Source organism: Oryzias melastigma, linkage group LG8, assembly GCF_002922805.2.
Source record: "Oryzias melastigma strain HK-1 linkage group LG8, ASM292280v2, whole genome shotgun sequence".
Taxonomy (NCBI): domain Eukaryota; kingdom Metazoa; phylum Chordata; class Actinopteri; order Beloniformes; family Adrianichthyidae; genus Oryzias; species Oryzias melastigma.
This window is the reverse complement of record NC_050519.1, coordinates 23,996,064-24,004,947: the sequence shown is the minus strand read 5'-3', so window position 1 is coordinate 24,004,947 and position 8,884 is coordinate 23,996,064. Positions and strand designations below refer to the sequence as shown.

General features: G+C 40.1%; 1 protein-coding gene across 1 annotated transcript; it reads right to left on the bottom strand.

The window, feature by feature from the left end:
- Nucleotides 1-1,545: 1,545 nt before the first annotated feature.
- On the bottom strand, nucleotides 1,546-8,709 carry LOC112146155 (battenin). Its single transcript, XM_024271836.2, has 8 exons — nucleotides 8,436-8,709; nucleotides 8,134-8,300; nucleotides 6,057-6,109; nucleotides 5,922-5,990; nucleotides 5,770-5,825; nucleotides 5,594-5,687; nucleotides 4,344-4,484; nucleotides 1,546-2,497 (listed from the first exon to the last, which is right to left on the bottom strand). The coding sequence occupies exons 1-8, from the start codon at nucleotides 8,612-8,614 to the stop codon at nucleotides 2,381-2,383; spliced, it is 876 nt and encodes a 291-aa protein (XP_024127604.1). The 5' UTR covers nucleotides 8,615-8,709; the 3' UTR covers nucleotides 1,546-2,380.
- Nucleotides 8,710-8,884: the final 175 nt, after the last annotated feature.

Here is an 8,884-nt window from a genome sequence, read left to right as displayed (position 1 = left end):
AACAGTTTCTTCTGAGCAGAAATTTGCATGCAAGTTGTGGATGGACTGTGGGCACAGAGTAAGCCTGCACTTATTTCCCATCATCCTTTTGTTTACATTCTCTCCCTCTAGTTTACAGCCGCCTCGGTGCCACAAAAATGGCGAGCGATATCAGAGCTAAAGCTCTAGAGCTAAAGCTCTGATATTCAGCTTAGATCCAGATTCCAGCTCGGATGAGGGAAACAAAGACGTTCATGGATCTGCTTGTCTGACAGTGGATGATCAGAATGGAGCTTGTGGCTCGCTCAGCATGTCATCCTGATCACCACTACACGCTTTTTCCAAAGCCATTTCTTCATCTGCTCATGCCCACCTGATACAAGATGTCTATTAGACACTTAACATGGATCTACTGTAGATGTCTACAGATGTCTCTTCAACCCTATTGGGTTACTCTATTGCACATGTCAAAGTCAAGGCCCGGGGGCCGGATCCGGCCCTCCAGATCAGTTTATTTTCCTGCTATAGCTTGTGTGTAAATATTAGCTAAACTCGAAAATAGCCTAAAAAAACTTTAAAAGCCTACATGAGTCAAAACAGCTAGTATCTAGCTGAAATATTAGCTAAACTCCGAAATAGCCTAAAAAATCTTAGTAAATACGAAAATAGTCCAAAAGCTAGCAGAATGCTCATTTTTAAAACTTTAAAACTATGACTTTTTAACATAATGATGAATAATAAAAAGCCAGGAATATTATTCCAGAATAAATCAATTCAAACCTTAAATAATTTTCAATATTTTACTCTCCATAAAAATATATTTTGTTTAAATTATACAAGTTAGAAATGAGCACAAGATAACATCGGGTCATTAATAACAATAAAATAAAATGATCTGGAGGGCCGGATAGAATTACCCGGAGGGCCGGATCCGGCCCCCGGGCCTTGACTTTGTCACAGGGTTTACAGTCACAGTTCCATTCACACACTGATGGCGGCTCTGCTGCTAAACACTAGCGCCATCTTCCACCAGAGGCAATGTGGGGTTCAGTCCTCAGCGCAAAGACCCAGCCAGAGGTCCAGAGGTGAGACTGGAGTGACCGGCGTGATTCTTTAGCATTTTGAGTAGAGCAGAGTATCAACAATTCTGATGCATTTTCTAGAGTTACAAATCTGAACTTGCTCAAAAATGTCAACCAATCAGGAACTCTGTTTTGACAGTGCTGTGTTGATGTTGTGAACATGAATTCTCACTCTCACACACAGCATTTTAAAGACTCATATTTTTATACTGATGGTTTTATGGGGTCAGGGTGATAAGATGATTATTTTAGTGTCCTTTTTCTGAGTAGTTTACATGGAGTTTGCTATGCCTTACACAGACGGAGAACACATTTACGAACATTGGAAATGGATTATATTCCCACAACTCTCAGCATCCAGAGATCTGGAGTTTGGATCCTTTTCTTCTTGAATGAAGTGTTTTCTCAAACAGAACGATGCACTGAGGCACAAAGACTGGACGGAAAATAAATTAATTAGCAGCAACAAATAATAACATCCCAATAAATAAAACTTTCAATGTTTAATAAAAATCACAATATCTAGCAGTTACATTTGTAGTCTGTGATTAGCATTACTCGTTTTTAAGAAAGAAAAGAAACCTTAAAAAAGCATGTTAAATACAGTGATTATAACCTTAAAGAACACCTGTTAAACCAGGTCAATGATTACAGCAGTCATGACTTTCCCCAAACACCAGAATTGACTTTTACCCAGACAGACACATTTCTTTAGACTGCAGTTCTGATGTTACTACTGAAAAGAAGTAAACAGTCAGAATAAACAGGTCTGAGCGTTGGTTCCACCACACCCCCAGGCTGCTCTAAAAATGACCATTTGATGGTCACCTGCCAGTCAAAATGCTGAGCTGGAGATGTGGCTTACAGGTGGTCAGCATGAATTTCTATCAGTTTTTGATGTATGAATTAAATCAAGCAAAATAGAAACCATTAGAATAATATCTGCTCAAATGAAAGGTCAATATTTTCAAAAGAACCTCAAATGAAGGATTATTCAAATTTGTATTTAGATTTGTAAACGATCCAAGACAGGAAAGGAAAATACAATTCAGCAGGACATTCATAAAATAAATATTGTACATTTTTCTGTTGAAACAGGTTAGGTTACCTTTCATTATTGATGTAAAACTGTGTTGAACATCGTTCAGCTGTCAGCTTTGCCGCTCTAAAGCTGTAAACCAGAAGTGAAAAGGGTCTGTTGTCTGCGGTGGTTTCTGCTTCTCTCACAGTTCTGGTTGGTTAAACCACTTTAAGAAGTCCTCATGTTTGTGGAGGTGTATTTCTTCTCCCACATTCTGATCGTTGGCCGTTCTGCTCCATCACAGAGAACAGAAGTATCTGTGGACAAAAAAAGCTGCACATGCAGCCAGCGCTATGCCAAAGCTGTCTCCCACGCTGGCAGCTGCCATGGCGAACTCTCTGTGTCTGCTTTCAGTCTGTGGAGGAGAAGACAGGAGTCAGTAGGAGCGCATGGAAACAGGTCAACAGAGCTGGTGGTGACACTGATCCCACTCTGAGAGTCAGATTTCTGCGCTCAGATGTGTCTGGATCCTGAGAACAGCTGGAATTTGGCAGGTCAGAGTGAAGCTGCTGTTGGAGGATCAAAGCATCACAAACATTTCTGTCAATGGAAGGACGGAGTGAGTTCACAACGGCGCTCGGCTTTTTCCAACGTGCACAGACGGTCTGTTCATCTGGAGGGATTTTTGTGCCACCACTTTGCAAGCAAAAAAAATGTCTAAGTTGCAAACAAAATGTTAAGTATTGCAAATAAAATATTTAATATTGGCCTTTAGAAACTTTTTTGCTAACTTTTGGTTTGCTTGCAAAAAATATTTTTGCATTGGCAAACTTTTATTTTCTTATAAAAAATGTTTGCGAACCAACGTTTTTAGATGCGTAGTGCCTCATCTCGCTTTTGCTCCATCTTTGATTTTGCATTCAACATCAAGCGTGTTTGAGATGATCAAGGCGGACCTGGCGCGGCGCAGATCGCCTGGAGCGCAGTGCATGCTGGTTAGTTCCTGTCACGGACGTCAAATGTGCGCCGTCACGAAGTATCGCGAGAAAGGGGCGGGTTCAAGGCGCCTTCCTAAGCCAGCGCAGCCAGAAAATAGGTACTGCGCTGGCTGCAAGTTACCCTGAGGAATTATACTGAGGAGAAGTGGAATTTTAAAATTCAACCAATGTTAAGGATGTCCCCCAACTCCTTGTTCTCGTTCAGTCTCACTATCCGCCTTCATCTCAGGCGCCTTTCCCCGCCCCGCCTGCAGCCGCCTGGTCTCGCCGACAATGCAGGCGAGACGCTGGGTCATCTCAAACACACCTAATGTTGAACAGAAAATCAAAGATAGGGCGAAAGCAAGATGAGGCACTACGCATCTAAAAACGTTTGTTCGCAAACTAAAAAAAATAAAAAACACAAAAAACGTTTTTGAAAGCAAATATTAAATATTATTTTTGTCTCAAAACAAGTTCAAACATACAATACAAGAGTTTTTCCTTATTATAAAGTGAAAAAAAATCTGCTAATGGAACTAAAACAAGTTTTAAGACAACTAAGATTTGATGTAAATAAAATGAGTAAAAAAAAACTTCCCAGTTTCTCCAAATCAAACGTGTTTGTCATCGTCACAAATTAAACTTCTATTTAAAAATATTGTGTTAGGTAAGAAAAAACTGTCTAATTAAAGATTAAATTTAGAATAAGATGTTTTTAAATCCCCCTTCAATGAAAATCCTGCTTTTTGAGTTTTTAAAATCTATGTGTGGCATTTTTCTTATGAAAGAGAACAAACGTAATAAGAAGTCATTTTATTTTATTTTTTCCTGAGTCATTCTCCTTTTGAATTGCTGTCAATCAAACTGTCAAATAATGCCTAATGATGTGTGCGTTATCAGACAAATGAACGACGTGGAAGCCTGAAGATCTGCTCATGCAGCCTTTGTGTCCATGTTCAGTTGTTTCTGGTCAGGACATGCTAAGGAAACGAGTTTCCAATGTGTAACCTTCCACTGACAGCTGAAAGTCTGCCCAGTATTTCCATCTTAAGTAAATAACTGCAATGAAAGGTTTCATAAATCAATTAAAAAAAGTGAACGTTTCTGAAGCAAACTATGTCTTAAGTTTGTAGTTTTCTTTGTAGATTTTGCTCATTTTTTCCTCTTGATCTGTTCATAAAAGTTGTTTTATGTCATTCTCAGTTCCTTGGAATCAAACAACGGCCGGTCATCAAAAACACAAGTTGAATTCATCACAACCCACGGACACACACGACAAACCTCCTTGCTGATGAAGTGGAATGTGTTGACATAAGCAGCTCCCCCCAGCAGACCCTCGTAGAAGATGATGACGAACACCAGCCAGGCGTTTGGCAGGAACTGGAACCTCACAGCCAGCAGCAGAAATCCTGCATTCAGCCACTGCAGACACAGCACAGCTGGATGACCGGCTACTCTCGGAAACCAGCTTAGTGAGGACCAAGACGGTGAGGTCGATGTTCAACCAGACCTTTACTACAAAGTTCCTCAGGCTTCTCCAATAAAGACATAAAGATATCAGGAATCATTCTGCTGACAAAAAGGAAACACAGAACAATTCTAGGAGGATTACAGAAACACAGAACCGCTTTAGAAGGAAAATATGACCAGTTAAGACAAAGCTGAACTTCAAATCATGAGAAAAACGAAAAGAACTTTATATAAGAAGCATTTCAAAGGAAAGTCTAGACTGAGGCACCCACTCTGTTCATTTGATGCACGTGTCAGAGTCAAGGCCCAGGGGCCGGATCCGGCCCTCCAGGTAATTCTATCCGGCCCTCCAGATCATTTTATTTTATTGTTATTAATGGCCCGATGTTATCTTGTGCTTATTTCTAACTTGTATAATTTTGACAATATATAATATATAAATATATTTTAATGGAGAGTAAAATATTGAAAGTTATTTAAGGTTTAAGTTGATTTATTCTGGAATAATATTCCTTTCACCTTCAGCGTTTTTAACTATCAATTTCAGAATCTTCAGTGGCTAAATTCATCTTCCAGCATTCACACTAGCATTATCACAGGTAATACTATATATCTAGTTCATAATTATGTTAAGAAGTTACAGGTTTAAAGTTTAAAAAATGTAGTTTTATTGTGTTCAATAAATGTTTATTCTGTTCGGCTCGTGACCTAAACATTTTTAGTGCTAAAGGTCTCATCTGTGACATGAAATGTACTTTTGGTGTGTGATTGTGCATACAGTCATTTCTGCGGTTGGTGTTATTGTTAAAGCCAGCAGATTCTTTCTGGCAGAATGTCTACACACTTCTATTAATCATGAGGTGCTGTCACTCCGTCCTGCAGCAGACAGACTGCAGGCATCGTATTTTCACAATCCTTCTATCTTGCTGCACCTTTGAGCTTCTCGGGGGGTAAGGTGGCTCAAGGGGGGGCAGGTATGTGGTCCACACAACTCCACTTACAGCTGGTTTCTAACTTAATTATGTGGAATGTTTTTATCACATTCCTGAGAACATCCTCACCTGCAGGGAAGTGAGGATCCAGAGTCGGCGGATCTTCACACAGCGAAGAGAGGATCGAGAAAAAAACACGCCGAACTGGTACGTCGTCTGGTACCTGAACACAGAGGGAAAGAAACGCAGGTCGTCAAATACCTAGAGGATCAGTTCTCTTTCCAAAGACTTGGTGGTTCACTCACCAGCGATACTGATCAGCATGAGAGAGGAAAAAGTTTGGAAAAAACAGGAGTTCCATCTGAAAAACACAGAGAAACATTTGTCCATCTTGGCTTGGTGACAGGAAGTGCGGTTTGGTTTGTTGAATCAGGACAGAGTGGCGATGCAGACTCACCAAACCCTGGTTGATGAAGTACTCAGCGAAGTAGACCAGCCCCAGTGGAAACATGAACTTCAACAAGCCCTGCTCAGAGGCAGCACAGTCAGCACGGGAGGATGTGACACGCTGCAGCGGGAGGCGGATACTCACCTTGATGACCTGCATCTTCTCCCTGCAGATGAACGATCCCGAGCTTCTGTCCACTGTGACATTCAGAGGAGACAACACGTCTGAGAGCTTTCTCCATAACAAACAAAACAGCTCCATGCAGCAGGAGAGGAGGCCAACAAGGGACTAGAAGAGTTGCATTACCTGTGATAATGCTAGTGTGAATGCTTTTAGCTGAAAGTATGAAGATGCTGAAACCTTTTGCTGAAAATGGTGACGCAATTTACTTTATTTGCTGAAGGAATTTGCTGCAAATGCCAAAGCTATTTGTAAAATGCTAAATTTGCTAAAAGACTATGAAAGAGCACACAAGTTGACCAAACTGCTTAAAAATCTCTCATACATGCCAATTTTGCAAAAATATTTAACATGTTCCTTAAATATGAGCTAAACTCCAAATTTGCCCCAAAAACCTTAGTAGATTCACAATAGCTAAACTCTGGAATAGCCTAAAATTCCTCAATAATCTAAATTAGCCAAAAATTTTAGCATGTTGCTAAAATATTAGCTAAACTCCAATTTTTTTTTTTTTTGAAAATGACTCTAAAAGATGAAAACATATAACATGAATATATTTAAAGGCTTGATGTTAATCTACTTAAAACTTTTAAATTTGAAGACTTTCTCATTCATTTTCTATGGGGCATATTTGGCTCAATATTTCAAAAACTATAAAGTTTATAAATACCAAAATACAAGCAGTAATGTTCTGAACGAGATGAACATTTTGATACCAAGATTGATGAAAAATCTGAAAGTGTGATTGAGTTTTACGTGCTAAAAAACATACAGAAAGGATCAGGAGAATCACTATAGTGTGAATGCTTACTGAGCAATCACACAATAAAAGAGAGGAGCTGTTGTGGAAGCGTCACACGTCTCATAGAAAGGTTTTCCTGACTGGACTGCCGTGTCCTCATCTCCATCACCTCATCTCACAGACATTCAGAGGAGACCAACCTCCACTCTGAGACATCAGGGGTCCAGGAAGACAGAGCTAATGAGATAAACGTTTTTTAAACCTCGATTGCCAAACCCAGCATGACTCTTTGACCACACGAGTGATGGGAAGGTAAAGCGATTATCTCTGAAATGTTTTTATCAAAGCGAAACCGTTATCCTGTAGAGATAAAGCAGCAAACATGCATCTGAATAAAACGGCCTTTTTAAAAAGCATCAATTGCTGAACCATGAAGCTGAAGCTGCGTTCCATTTTAAAAGCCTGATTCAGTCTATAGCAACCACGCTTTGAGTTCAACAATGTTTTGTATTTGTAGAAAGTTATTAAAGGGACACGTCTGTTTTTTTAATCTTTGTTTGGATCCTGTGAGAAAAAAACACAGGAGTGAAGCAGCTCCAATCAAGCTAAAACAAATCCATGAAAAACACAGAAACGCATATTTAAAAAGCTGTCACAACCCTAAAAAATATTTCTATGACTAATTTAAATGTACTTTTTAACAATCCTGTAAGCTTCGTCATCAGAACACAATTCATACAGTCTTTCTAAAATGTATGACAAATGGGTGACATCACATTTGTTAAACTGTGAGCTTCCTCATTACATTAAAATCCTGGTCACTGGATAATCCCAAACTATAGTGTGTCCCAGAAGCCTCCATTCATCAGAAAAATAAATGTATCTTAACATAAACCATTAATATGCTCTATATGAATGCAGTTTTGCTCTTTATTCAAATGCATTCTCTGGGGTATCTGAAATAATAAGAAATATTCGAAGCATAAATGTATGAAGGCTTATGTCTCCTACATACGCAGACTTGTGGGACTTCCTGTTTGTCAGTTCAGTATTTAGGGAGTAGAAAGGGAAGGCAGACACAGCGTTAGTTCTTCTTAAATTTTTAAGTGTTGATTACATTTCTGAAAATAACTGTAGGTCATTTGAAACCTTGCTGCTCTGTCTATTCTTTTAGCTTGATTAGCATAATTAATTCATCTTTAGAAGATACATTTAAGCTTATGGCTGCTTTCACAGAAGCATTTTTAACGTTCATTTGTAGTTAGGCGTGTGTTTGTCATGTGAGCCTGTAACTTTTACCTGCTGGTGATCTCTCCTCCTCCTCCTCTGACTCCTCCTCCTCCTCTGACTCCTCCTCCTCCTCTGACTCCTCCACTTGATCCTCCTCTGAGCCCAAAGCTGCATATGGGACCTCCTTCCTGCTCCACTGAGGCAGTGAAGGTGGAGGAACCAGCAGGCACCAGTAGCTGGTCCGAAACACAAAGATTAACTGTGTGATTTCCATTGTATTTTGGTGCTGATTTGAGGTGTGTGTGTGGGGGGTGGGGGCGGGGGCAAGACCTTCAACAAACTTGAACCTGCGCAGGTTTATGTCCTCTTACCTGATGAGCATGGAAAATGGGACCACCAGCATAACCAGCACGGTCACCCGGGGAGACAGGCCAGCTTGGATGAGGCCTGAATAAAGGAGAGCCCCCGCAACTCCAGCACCTCCGGTTCCTGAGCCCCAGCCCTCCAGGACGTTCCTGGGACAGGCGGGAAACGATGTTAGAGAGCCCATGGGACGCAAGAACGGGTGATTCCCTGTGTTTGTTTGATCACTTCTTAAAACACTCCAATGAACCACTGACTGTATATGAGAACTGGAATAAGTGGCCCCTCCCTAAACCAGAATGAAAGCAAAGCATTGCTAATTTTTCTGTGAATATAGCTCAGGAGTGTCAAACTCAATCACACTAGAAGTCTAAATCCAAAACACACCTTAGGTCACCGGCTGAACATTTATTGAACACTCTAAAACTACATTTTTAAAACGTAACATAATTATGAA